This window comes from Drepanopeziza brunnea (genome assembly GCF_022702325.1).
Source record: "Drepanopeziza brunnea f. sp. 'multigermtubi' strain 214-2 chromosome Unknown ctg4, whole genome shotgun sequence".
Lineage (NCBI taxonomy): Eukaryota > Fungi > Ascomycota > Leotiomycetes > Helotiales > Drepanopezizaceae > Drepanopeziza > Drepanopeziza brunnea.
Genome location: NW_027094067.1, coordinates 1,483,111 through 1,496,005, shown reverse-complemented (window position 1 = coordinate 1,496,005; position 12,895 = coordinate 1,483,111). Strand labels below are relative to the sequence as shown.

Genomic DNA, 12,895 nt, shown 5'->3' with positions numbered 1-12,895 from the left:
TGTTCTGTTATGTTCTTGTTCTGTTCTGTTCGGGCAAGTGAGTAAGTGAGTAAGTGAGCGAATGAGTGAGCAGGCGCCGAGAACTTGTCTAGGTGTCTAGATGTTTAGAAGTCTAGAAGTCTAGAAGTCTAGATGCCTAGATGTTATGAATGCAAGTCGGAAGGTAAGAGTACGTCTTTGCGTAAAGTAAGTAGGTACCTATCTATCTATCTATCTACCTACCTGAATAGAAGAAGATGAGATGAAAGAGAGAAAAAAAAAAAAAGGAAAGAGGAAAAGAAGGAGGAACTGCTGGTAGGAAGTAGTTAGTGCACAGGAATCGAGAGGCGGAGATGGAACTGACAGAAATGGATATTGGATTGATTGATCGATGGAATCATTCACTCACTCGCCAACAACGAACCAGTCGGGACGAGGGCGTGAAACTTTTGAAAAAAAAAAAAAAAAACCCCCTTTTCAAGGCAATTTGATACCAAGGCTATCTATCTATCATTGGATGGCACTGATAGAAAGAAAGAAAGATAGGTAGATAGATAGATCTATTGTTGCTATTATATTCCTCTTCTTTTCCACTTTTTTAAGATAATCACCGTCTGAAAGGGGGGCTTTTTACAATTTTGCATTTGCATTTGTATTCAGTATTCAAAGGAAGCGAACGCCAGGACACGCTAGGACAGTCCCTCTGAAACTCTGCTCCGCTGTTGCCTCCTGTGGGTGCAATCCTCCTGCTCTCGCCCCCCATTGTCCGGTGCCATTGGCCTACTGACTGTATTCGGCCCTTATCAGTTGGGATTGGAATTCGCTTTTCGGTGAGCCTGCAGCAGTTCCGTTCCTCTTCGGAGGAGCTCCTCAGATATTGTCCGACGCGAAGCAGACATTCGCACGTCTTTGTGTTTCAATACCTCGCTAACCAGTAGGAGGGCGTTTTCACGGTCTAGATGCTTGATCTCGCTGGCTTGGGCATGTGGCTGGACGCTCTCGGGGTTGTGTGCTTCGAATTCCTCGTTGGCAGATGGCATGATCGCAGGTGGCGATGGGCTGGCGCCCGCTCCAGCAGGGACTGCAGGGACACCGGGCGAGGAAGGCTCGGGATCAACGAATGGTTTGCCAGTAAGCGTTTCGGCTAGTAGACTGAAGACGCCTACGTCTTTCATCATATCGCTGACACATTGTGCGCCTTCGGGCGTTCTTGCTATGAGTGCGAAGACGAACCAGCCTTCGCTTCGCACAACAGGCCATTTGGTCTGGCTTACCATGAAGGCCAGCGGGCGACCAACGTCGGGATGCAAGGCGAAGAAGTTGTGCTGGATTTGTGCTGTCTCTGCTTCTGTAATCTCGCGCCCAACATTGGTGTTTAGAACACGGCAGATAGATGTCACCAGACGGGAGATTTCCATCTTGATGGGTACGACGTCAGTACGCTCGAAGAGAGCTATAAGCAGGGAGAGCTTGGTACGTGTGTAGGACGGGGAGTCGGTATCTTCAGAGAGGCGTTTGCAGACTCGGCGGACATTGTTCAAGTTTCCGATTGTCAGTTGACGGGCCAGAGAGATAGCAGAGAGTTGGATGGGTTGGAGGATGTCTAAAGCCCATAGGCGAGGAAGGACTTCGATGAGACCTGCATCACCGAGGGTCTCTTTGTTCATGGCTGGCAATGCGAGATTCTTGAGAAATCCAATGGTGGCATGGAGGAGCTGGGAGTCTGTTGCATCAACTAGGATGGAGATGAGGATAGTATGAACCTGAGATACGTGGACAAATTCTTCGCATGTGGCATCGGAGCGGGCAAGATTACCCAGCATGATGCATGCGCAGACCTTCAGTTGGGGTTGTGGACTAGACAGCCAGCGTAGTAAGCAGCTACAGAATGGCGAGGTGATGGGATAGGCTTCTTTGAATTCCGGAAGGGCCGAGATGTCAGAGAGAACCTGAATGAAGTTATTTCGCATTTTTGTCAACGCCTTGGCATCGTCCTGGTCGGACGGCGATGTATCACCCGTTCTCGTTGTTGAGGGCTGAGCATCAAACCGGGTGCAAGAGTCTACTATAATGGCCAGGGTACGGTCCAGAGCACCTCGGGCAACAAGTGCCTTTTGGAATTTCTCGTGCTGAAGATAACCGACCGCCGCGTTTACAACGGCAATGAAGTCATCCATGCCAACTGGAGATTCTCGATCCGCAGCTATCCCTAGGAGAGCAATAGGCGTCGAATCAGGCGCAACTTCTGGTTCGGAAGCTAGTCCACTTAATTGGAGGTCTGTAATCGTGGCCGGGGTACATACCTTGAGCAACCATCATGTCAAGTATTTTACATGAGTAGCTAAGAAGTACTCGGCAGTCATTGAACTTTGGGCTCGAGACTAGGGCAATAAGCTCCTGTGTCAGAAAGCATTCGGATGCCTGTTTTTGGGCAGGTTCTGACGAGGTCAATACAGTGCCAAAAAAACACCGTTATGGATCCTTACCATAATCAATACAGATATTAAACAGCACAGGTATCGCAAACGCAGTTAGAGATTCGTCCTGCAGTTTCAGAACAATAGAACGCATATAATTAGATGCTACAACTCGTGCTCTGTTCACGTCTGCGACGATCAGTTCCACATTTATTCATTCAAGCAGTCGAGCTTACCAGTATCGGCACAAGAGTTTCCAATTAACCGTAAGACATGGATGTTTAAAGTATGTCGTAGCGTATACCCACTAAGTTTCTCGAGAAAGAAGTTGAGAATGCCCGAGTCACCGAGGGGTATGCGCCACTTCGCTAGAGGAAGTCAGTATAGTCACATGATACGGACCTCAAATCCGGAAAGCACTCTTTGAAATTAGGGACCCGTACGGGAGATTGTGGGTTGGAAAAGGCATCATGATACATGGAATCAAAAAATATGTAAGATGCAAGGGGTAAAAAATAAGACTTACGATCTCGACTCCCATCTGCTAGCTTCTCAGTTACCAACTCAATCTGATCTGAATCGGAACACCACAACTGATTCAGAACAGGCAAAGCCCCTCCCAGCCTCTCAGTTCTCCGTTGCTGGTCTCCCATGTTAGTTTCTTCGTCCTCTCGCTCGCCATCCTCCCCCATGCTCTGATCCTCATTCCGAGGCTCCTCGTCTAGCTCAAAGATGTCCAGAATGCTTTTCGACATGGCCGTCGCCTGCTCTGTGGATAGATGGAGATTCCGTGAATGTGCTCCCAGAACATCACTTGTTGGGGTTTGAACCAGACTTCTTGAGTTCACTTCAAGCGCGTCTGCCGGTGCCCTTTGAGAGCCATCGTCAGCGGGCACCCCAAGATCCACATGGGCATCCGTCATCTTAACGAGAATCTCGAATTGGCGACGTTGGACTCGAGCTCCTCTGCTGGTTGTAAGTCAGCTAATCTGGACAACGGACGGTGAGAGGTGTGCACACGGCTTTGCTGTGCCACTTGGTGTCAACGCGGATGCGTTAGCCTTGGCACAACGGAGGGCCTGATCGGGGCCGCGGGATATCAAGACACAGGATAATGTTCGAAGCTGCTGTATCGATGGGTTGTCGCTTTTGCGGTCGGTTCTGAGGCCAGCGGTGCCAATTTGATGCCAAGCACAGGTCGAAAGGTGGAGTGGAGGAGTACGAGCTCAAGCTCTGCCTTTTTCTGATTTGAATATAAGTTCGGTGAACATGAGCTAAATATGCACCTTTCAAGCTGGCGACCGATGGACACACCCAGAAGAGCTGGACAAATAACAACAACAAGAGAAATGGAAGTGTAGGTCCGGGTTGAATATCCCGCATTCGCGAAAGTGGGCTTACGTAAGTAAATACCTCTACATTAGCAGCTGGAACGTCCCTTCGTCTCCTCAGCAGCCCAATAGTCATCTGTCGTTTTTTGTCAACTGCAATTTCTTTCTATGGCAGTAGAGAATTACATAATCAAATTTTCCAACCATATGCCCAAACTCCAGGCATGCTACGTGGAAAATAGCCAGTTGACCTCCCATCCCGGAGCACAGATACACTATCCATCCCCATGCTTTTCCCGCCCACCCGAATATATATCACACAATATACACACACAATTCAACCAGCAGTAGTCAGCACATAGCTAGTGATAGCACTCATTCGCTCGCTCGTAAGCTTTAGCGAGATCCTCAGCAACTCCTGTGCAACAGCCGGTTCAGACTTCTGCAGCTTCACCCAATTCTCCCTATCCAACAGCCAAGTCACGCAGTCACGCTCAGCTTGCACCGTTGCAGTACGGTCAGTTTCGGAGAAGAAGGGGAGTTCGCCGCACGTGGTGCCTGCTACTATGCTTTCAAAATAACGACCCTGAGGAAGTTCGTAGTCGGCGCGGAGGATGCCGTCTTCGAGGAGGTAGAAGCCTGTTGCTTCTTCGCCACGGTGATAAAGGACCTCGCCAGCACGGTATTCTTTCCTGACGAAGAAGGGGAGGATCTGGAACCAGAAGTCTTCGTTCATTTCTGTCAAACCATGGAAGGTCCGGAGGATCAAGCGAAGCGGTTCCTTGAAATTCAAGTATCTTGATTCGCCCGGGTTGTCATCTAGGGTGGTAGTGGCCACGCGGCGAAGGTGATTACCTCGTGGCGAGCTGAATTGGGCATCGATTATATGAGAGGGGCTTCGTGGACGACCAGGAACGTCGAGGAAGGAAGAGGCTGTGTCGTTAGATCTTACGCGGGCCGCTGTGCTGGCGTAGAAAGTTTTGAGCAGCTCGTTTTCACAGCTTTCAAGCGCCGAGTTGAGTTCATCAAAAATCTTGACGTCGACTCCATCCTCACCGAGTCCCACGGCCCGGAGGGTTTGGCCCAGCGGCTCATCCCAGTCTACACCACTCAGGAGTAGCGCGACTCCCTTAGCATTCAGTATACGAAAAATTCGGTTGAAAGCTTCAGCAGCCGAGTAGTCAATCCCCGTAACATGCACGAGATCGCAGATTAAGAAGCGAATTGGCCTTTCGTCGAATGCCTTGTCTTCGACTAGTCCTCGAATCCGCTCCTCGACACTGACAATGGTACCAAAGAACAGATAGCCAGCCAGCTTTGTGACATTGATCTGTGTCCCCACTTCTCGAAGGTAGCGATACTGGGTCGGGTTTCTGCGAACGGTAGATCCAGCGATCTCACCAGAATACGTGGCTCGTACCGCTGGAATTCTCGACGTCTGAACCACTTGGGAAACAAATGCAAGAGCGACGCCAAAACAAATGCCAGCCACGAAGTCGTACACCCCCATAATGACTACAATCGCGAGTACCTAGAGAGATTAGTTCGCACCAATCCACAGGGCCAAGGAGAACTTGCAGTGAAATACTCGAAGTAATGGAGCTTCTTTCTCGTGGACCAAAGCGCCTCATTCAAAAGTTCGAATCCAAGCAGGAAAATCAGCGTCCCTACCATCATGGTAGGTATGAAGCCAATGACAACTGGGCCGATCACCATAACTCCAGCTGTGCAGATCGCAAGTATGATTCCTGCCAGTCGGCTGTCTCCACCAGATCTGATGAAAAGCACAGTATTCGTATACACTAGGTAATTCTGGACGCTGCCTGCAAAGCCAGACAGGACGTTGGATACGCCGTGAGCGATCAGTTCCCTGTCGAGATTAAGATTGTCTTCTTTGATCTGGAAAGCGAGAGCTGGGACGTTGATTGGCACGTGCAAGACCCCGAAGAATGTGAGAGCAAGCATGGACGGGAAGCACTCGGCAACAGCTCCCCAATGCACGATTTTGAAGTCTTCTCACCGTCAGCATAATTCAGTTTATACGGATGGAAAGAGCCTACCGTAGAGCGTGTAGAAGTACCACCATGGTTCTCCTGCCTCTGGACGCTCAAATATCCAGCCGGCCTTCCGAAGGTGCTCGGGGTCTAACTGATCTATCGAAATCACGAAGAAGTAGAAGACGGCTGCGACACCTAAGATGTAAATCGGGACGTAGAACTTAGATAACCTCGGGAAACTCTTTGTGTTGAAAATCGGCTGTGACTTGTAGAGTATCAATGCAAGTATCAACGGAATTATCCACAATACAAATGTGTCGGGCTCCGTCAGCTTCTTCAGGGTCGTGAGGTCGTAGTTGAGGTTCCCATTTAGACGTGAAGTTATTTCGAGTCCGGTGGATACCAAGAAGAAGCCCACGCCACCAATGCAACCGACGAGTATATGTCTTGGTATGAAACCGACGATATATCCACAGCCGAAGAAGCCCATGAGGAAGAAGACGAGTCCGGTAACAAAAGAGCTTATGGCGTATGTAGTGATCGTCGTTGCAATAACAGCCTGCGGATTTTCTTCCCCGACAGTTGCCAGAATCGAGAAGGCCATCTTGTGAAAGAAGGGGACGACCTCGATCTGTTGACATTAGTAACGGGCCATCACCAGCGACAATCAGTGTGTTCGAACTTACCATTTGAGACCCAACCACGCCCCTGAAGCAACTGCCTCCACACGAGTAGACCAATTGGGATATGATACAGCTGAGATAGAACATCGAGATACCAGCCGCGCCCAGTTTCTCAAAGATCTGGCTTCCGAGCGGGAAAAGGATCATACCTGTGGTACAATCAGTATTTTTGAAAGTCAAAAACAATGATTGAAGAACAATCCAACAATAATTGCCCCAGCAACGTACCATAGGCGAGAGCATCCAAAATATTGAGCAACAGACCCAGAACTACAGCTGGTAAGGTTTTTGCAGGTTCCGTGACAGCATGCGCCCAAATCGCCTTCCCATTCCAGGCTTTCGGGTTGAAGACGGTCCGGGCAATCTCCACCCCTTTTTCCTGGGGCCACAATACAACGTTGCGCAGCTTCGGCCAGGCTGGCCGCCTTGAAGATTCCTGCCCCTCGATATCCTGCTCTCCCCGTATCCAATCCGGATGTTGCGGTTCGAATCTCGTGTCTTTATTTCCAAGTAGAGAAGTTCGTTCTGTGGGGTCCCTTTCTACACCACTGTTGCCATCTGTCCCAACTTCGCTCTCTCCATAGTTACCTTCGTCATCATGTTGGTTTTCGGACGGTGAGATTTTCAACATGTTCGTGAGCACCGAAGTACCTGGACCTCGATCTGACGAAGACGGGCTGCTCTCTTCTGGAGATGCTGGCTCCGACACTTCTTCAATTATATGACGATGCAGGCCTTCCGGATTACTCAACGGCGAATTCTCACCCTCCGCTCCTCGCGCAAAGTACGATTCCAAGGACGTCTGCGCCGTACGCTGCCGGGGTGGGGAAACACTTATTACAGAGGCTCGATCTGAGAGTGCGTATGATGCAAGTTCGGCTGTATCTTCTCGGACACTTCGAGCAGTGAATGTATTATCGACATGTGCTGGGCTCTCTTATCAGTAGGTGAGGGCGTCTTTTAGACATTGGAGACTTTACCTGGAGGCATTCCGCGGTAGGAGAGATGTACCGAGGACCTTGTTGGTTCCCTGTAATCCGAAGTCATGGAAGAATTGATTCCAGAAGTGTACATCTCTGGTCTTCCCCGGAACGAACCATAGTTCATGCCACCATCCGAGCCTCCATCGCCAGCATCGAGAGATCCTGGAATTAACCTGGGACTCGAGTGAGATCCGACTGAGGGTGCTCGCAGTCTCCTCGACGAGACGAATCCTGAAGTTGGCAAAGACATGAATGGTCGAAGGAGGCCCTGGTAGCGACAGTAGAAAAAGGGCACTGTGCTCTGTTCACCACTCGAAGGGACTCGAGATGGGAGGAAAGATGGGAGAGGGAGGGGACATATGTCTAGATACAACGACCATGACAGGACAGGGAACTGTTGAACCCAAATTTCTTGATCTTGATGTTGACCCGCGGTGGGGTGCGGCTCAATACTGAGTGGACTGGGCTGGACTGGACTAGACTGGACTTATTATCTTTACTAAGTGCGGTATGAGAACCGCCTATTCCACGCTGGGCATGGGGGCAATTGATAAGAAAGTGAGACAAGAAATAGGAACGAGAACGAGTGGGGAGAGCGAAATCAAGGTGCAGCCGACGGGCTTTTCCACGAGAAAAAAAAGAGATGGACGTTTCGTCATCCGGTGGAACGCTCCTTGGCTTGGTGGGGCATGAGAGTGGAGGCTCTTGAGTAGTGGGGGGGGGAGGGGTGTCTACTGTGAGTAGTAGGTACCGGTAGTATTTCTTTGGATTTTCGCCGACTTTTTTTTTTTTTTTAATTACTTTTTCTTACTACGTATTTTGAACCCTCCTAGATACCCCGCCGCCCCGCCACCATCAGGGTAAGGTCTATCTACCGTACTACCCGGTACTATCTATGAGTAGGATGAAGATCCGAACCACGAAAACTCCCTCATACGGCCTCGCGGACGAAGGCTGGAGCGGATCCGGAAACATTACTGTACTCTTATTCGTAATTTCGTCGAACCAGGATCACTTGTTACTGAAGCTTGTGAGACGGGCCTCAATTCAGGTACTATCCCCCACCCATGGATAAATGTCGGACCCAGTTCAGCCCAATAAATCATAGAGCGGTGATTTCTGAATGGCTGGGAGCCCTGTTAACTCCATTGCACAGACTAAATACTGGCTCAAAGATACTGTTCAAGGCTGAATGAATCCTTATACGTAGTAAGTTGATCGGTTTACTTGTAAGACCTGGTAAGATAGATAGATCCCTTGCAAAATTATACTTTCGATATGTACGTATTCATGGGGGCGGGGAGAGTAGTGGGTAAACTCACACCCCACGCCTTGAATCGCTGGATGCTGCAGCTTGGGCGCATATTGAAGCTTTCCATGTGTTACACGAGCCCACATTGCGCGGCTACCGCTATGGTACCATCCATCGCCATTGCCCGTACCACGTGAGCTGGTGAGCGAGTCCAGCTGATCCATTTGAGAACAAGTTACTCGGGTTGGGTACATCGAATGGAAGAGATGAGGCCTGTTGCGGTGCTTTTGAGCACGAGTGATAACGGTCATAGGGGCCTACCTGGCCAAAAAACACTAACAAAAGGATCCACTTGTGAGCATTCTTTCGTGTTGAGCCCCCAACATCCCAGCTGTCAAGCATCCAATGAGGAAGCCCGTCTGCTCCATGCTCGCTTGCGGCCTACAGTAAATACCCGAACCTCCCCAGTCGAGAACCCTTGTTTATGTCCGAGGTTTTCTCACCTCCCATACTACGTATGTAGCTGTGCATTTGCCTCCACCACTATGCGGCACCAACTGTAACGGATTTCCTGTGCGTCTCGCAGCACATCTTCGCGGAGGCTCTTGACGGTTCCATGGGCCTTATACTCGATCATGTTGCCCATGGTCACTCAACTCCACGGGTGTTTTGCCTGTCTATCATAGACCTTCCACGAGTAACCCCAGACTGCGAAAGTTGACCTCGAACTGCGTCCGCGAGTAGTGCGTCAGCTCAGCTTCTGCAAGTATCCTTGTGCAATAAGACGCTCTACATCTCCTTGTCGAACGTAGAATTGCGAGTTCTTGGTAAGGTTTATGGTGCTGCCATCCAATCAGTCCAAGATACAGCAAGCCATGGGCCTTTGGATGACTTACCCATACTCCGTCTGTATCTCCCCAGCATCCTTCAAGACACGTACATCAATGAACAGATCCCGCGGGGGTTCAAGACTCCCAGTCAAGTCAATATCCGTCCATTGCCCCTTATAAGCAGCCAGTAAGTCGCTATACTGCCTGACGTATTCCTCCTCTTCAGGACTCAGACTGCTACTGTTCCCTTCCCCGTTTCCGAGATCTGCTGCCCCATTCTGACCCTCCTTCGGACCCCTCTGTTGCGCCGCCAGATCCGCGATTTCGTTCCCACTCCATACCATCTCCTCCAGCTTGTCAGTCCGCGTATGATGGTATGCCAGAAGACATCGTTTGTTCCGACGCATGCAGAGGTGATCGACTAAGAGGGTACAGGCCGTTGCAGGATTTGCAGAGGGATCGAAGGAGCCATTGAAGGATTGGAGGATGTTCGATACATCTTTATCCAGATCTCGCACTTCTCGCGTTACTGCCCGCACCGTTTCGGTCTGATACGGAGGGAGATGCTCTAGCTTTTGGGTTCGCTTTGCATGTTGCACCTAGAAACGAGGTTAGACAGGATTTTGAGACAGGCTGGGTTGACCTTACAAGCTTATTACCCAGATCCCCATACATTTGAAAAGGGGTTTCGACAGATATTTCGTAGGAATCCAGCAACCACTTCTCAGCCTCGTTGATCTACCTAAAAGTGGGATCTTTTAGTCGCGTCTATCATGAGCGCGGCGCGCCAAAAATAAGCGAGAAGCGCGGGACGTATAATACAGGCTAAATTCTCACTAAATCTTCCCCGACCTCATTTTGTCTGTTGTGCAGGATGACCCGAATTCACAAAATATCATTTGGTCATTTTCAGTGCCCGGGGGGTAGAACACCCAAGAGGCAATGCATGCCTCTCGGCACGATCCCACGGCTACTTGCATGGACAATGGCATTGTCCCAAACCTCCCACTCCCACTCCGGTTCCTGATCTACGAGCCCGACTAGCAAGATTATCGGCCGACCAAAAGTCTTGATTAGATTGAACTATTAGGTGCAATGTAGAGTATTTACTCGAATCCAAGGAAGATCCCCCATCTTCTTATTGCTGGCCTCAGCGTGGTGTTCCCACACCGCTCTGACACAATTGATTATCCCCAAGTTCCAGCAATTTCAGTCGATGGTACCGAGAAATCCTAACAGAGAGATGTATTGATGACTCTGGACGTATAAACTCATGGCAATATCACTGAAATTGTTATTGAGAGGGGTTCTTGAGAGGGAAGCGTTGACTTAACGAATACCTCTCGCACTCACGGCCGAGCAATCGGAAATCAGAGTTGACAAAATCTCATCAATTATTACATACAATATTTGGCCCCCTGGGCTAAGCGGTATCTCAAGGACTACAGTCAACGCCAAATCCCCATATCATCTCCACAATGTCAATATCCATCCTTCCAACGCCGCCTATCGCTACCTGAAAATGCCTATCAGTCTGCCTCTCCATTTACCACCACGTTCCATGGTCACGAAAAACGAACTGATCTGAGCGGGTCAATACAAATTCGCCTCAAAATATCACACAATACTTAAGCGCCGTCCATCCACTTGTTGAATTGGTCTTCCTCGTCAAGAGTCTCGACGTGCCATCCCTCCTGGTTGCCCTTCAAGATGTGCGCATGCGGGTCGTGAATTTGGGAACCGTCCAAGCTGAGGGCAGGGTCGATGAATGGCATAGGGTCTTGCTCGTGAGCTCCGAACGGGGTATCCCATTGATGATCACCGTTCTGGCTGGCAGTATAGTACATGCTTGGCTGACCAGCGGGCTCGTGGAAGCTGGCGTTGTCGAAGATTGCATGGTCTTGGTGCCCCAACGACGGATCGATTCTGTGCTCTGGGGCTGGTGAACCTTGGTATTGCTGGTAGTGCATCATATCGTACTCGTGGCCACCTGGAAGTCCCAAGTATGAATGTGGTCCTGGAGTAGTCGCCTTCTTCAGGACGACATCTTCGACGTTCACCATGTTCTGGTGGTTGTGGATGATCTGCTGGTAGTACTCTCCTTGGCGCAGGTTCGACTGGTTGTATTGAGGTGGCAGCGGTCTTCCAGGATTGTTGGCTTGGTAAGAAGATGGGTGGAAGTTGTGGCGTGGCTCCATCGAGTTGTCTCTTGAAGAGTACCTATACGCCGATTCGGTAGTTGGGTATTGGACTGGGTGGGGAGCCATTCTTGGAGACGGACGATGCTTCTTAGAATTTCTCTTCGATCCACCTTGCCACTCGAAATCATCCAAGTCGGATTCCTCGGTAGGAGGCTCCTCGGAGACCTTTCTCTTCGATGCCTTCGCAGTTCCTGGCTTGGTGGGCGAGAACTTGTATCCGGGGTGTGCATTCTGATGATTGGCACGCTCGATCCTAGCCCATTCGCTGTACTGCTCCTTGATGTGGTCAGGCTCCAGTGGCCAACTATCACCGCACACCTGAGAGACGATCTGATGGTTGTTTTGGAGGCACCAGTCCTTTGTCCGACCTTGGTACGCCTTTCTGTACAACATGAAGGAGTTCATTGGGCGCTTGACCTTGCCAGGAATCTTTCCAGTGTCTACCTCTCTTCTTCGGTCCTCTGCTGATCTGTTGACGTATGCCTCAATGTCCACAATTGGTAGGTGCTCCCAGTCCTTAGTCAGTTCGCTCAGTGGCTTCTCGAGCTTCGCGATCTTCTTCTCGGCTTTGGGCTTCATTGCTTTGGTCTTCTTTGGCTTTGGCGATTTGACCATCCGCGATCGTCCTTCGGGCATTGGTTGCAAGTTCTGGGGTGCCCTACCAACTCCAAGCCCACTTCTTGTCCGCATATCCCGTGCGCTCATTGAAGGTGTGGGAGGCGAAGTCGCCGGAGTGCTGTAGTGGTCCTGATACATTTGGCCCCCGTAGGTTTCCTGCGCAATGTTAGTTACGACTTTGGCAAGAGCTCGCTGTTGTCCCTTACATATTGGCTTCCTAATCCAGAGTCTTGGTGTTGATGGTACGCATATCTTGGCTGTTGGCTATAGCGATATCCGTCATCTTGTTGAGGTGCTGGAGAGCCGTAGTGCGATTGGAGGTGGATGCCTTCATCGTAGTGCTGCTCTTGTGGGTAGGACGTATTCGAGTTATGCTGGACGATGTGGTGGAGCCCATGCTGAGTGATCTCGCCTTCTATCGGAGGTGGTGGTGGAGAGTGTGACATTGTGTTGAAGAAGAAAGATCTCTGATCTGAACTCAAGGAGTTGAGGTTTCGATCTCTTTTTTACCGTCAATGAACCTGGGGCTGCCGCGGGTATAAGCAAGCTCAAGCAGCTGAAGAGTGTAGAATGCTTTCAAAGGTTGCGATTGCGCGTGGGCGCA

General features: G+C 50.1%; 3 protein-coding genes across 3 annotated transcripts; all 3 read right to left on the bottom strand.

Moving 5' to 3' along the window:
- Positions 1 to 782: 782 nt before the first annotated feature.
- On the bottom strand, positions 783 to 7,640 carry L3040_003206 (uncharacterized protein; the record flags this gene model as incomplete). Its single annotated transcript, XM_066154377.1, has 13 exons — positions 783 to 2,236; positions 2,283 to 2,417; positions 2,466 to 2,585; positions 2,633 to 2,764; positions 2,923 to 3,365; positions 3,417 to 3,523; positions 3,810 to 3,863; positions 4,086 to 5,258; positions 5,306 to 5,739; positions 5,788 to 6,355; positions 6,411 to 6,556; positions 6,636 to 7,334; positions 7,388 to 7,640. The coding sequence occupies 13 exons, from the start codon at positions 7,638 to 7,640 to the stop codon at positions 783 to 785; spliced, it is 5,718 nt and encodes a 1,905-aa protein (XP_066012347.1).
- Positions 7,641 to 9,390: 1,750 nt separating this feature from the next.
- Positions 9,391 to 10,147, bottom strand: L3040_003205 (uncharacterized protein; the record flags this gene model as incomplete). Its single annotated transcript, XM_007293776.1, has 3 exons — positions 9,391 to 9,484; positions 9,539 to 10,071; positions 10,121 to 10,147. The coding sequence occupies 3 exons, from the start codon at positions 10,145 to 10,147 to the stop codon at positions 9,391 to 9,393; spliced, it is 654 nt and encodes a 217-aa protein (XP_007293838.1).
- A 953-nt stretch (positions 10,148 to 11,100) lies between these two features.
- On the bottom strand, positions 11,101 to 12,737 carry L3040_003204 (uncharacterized protein; the record flags this gene model as incomplete). The annotated part of the gene is made up of 2 exons (XM_007293777.1): positions 11,101 to 12,447; positions 12,498 to 12,737. The coding sequence occupies 2 exons, from the start codon at positions 12,735 to 12,737 to the stop codon at positions 11,101 to 11,103; spliced, it is 1,587 nt and encodes a 528-aa protein (XP_007293839.1).
- Between the last annotated feature and the right edge of the window lie 158 nt (positions 12,738 to 12,895).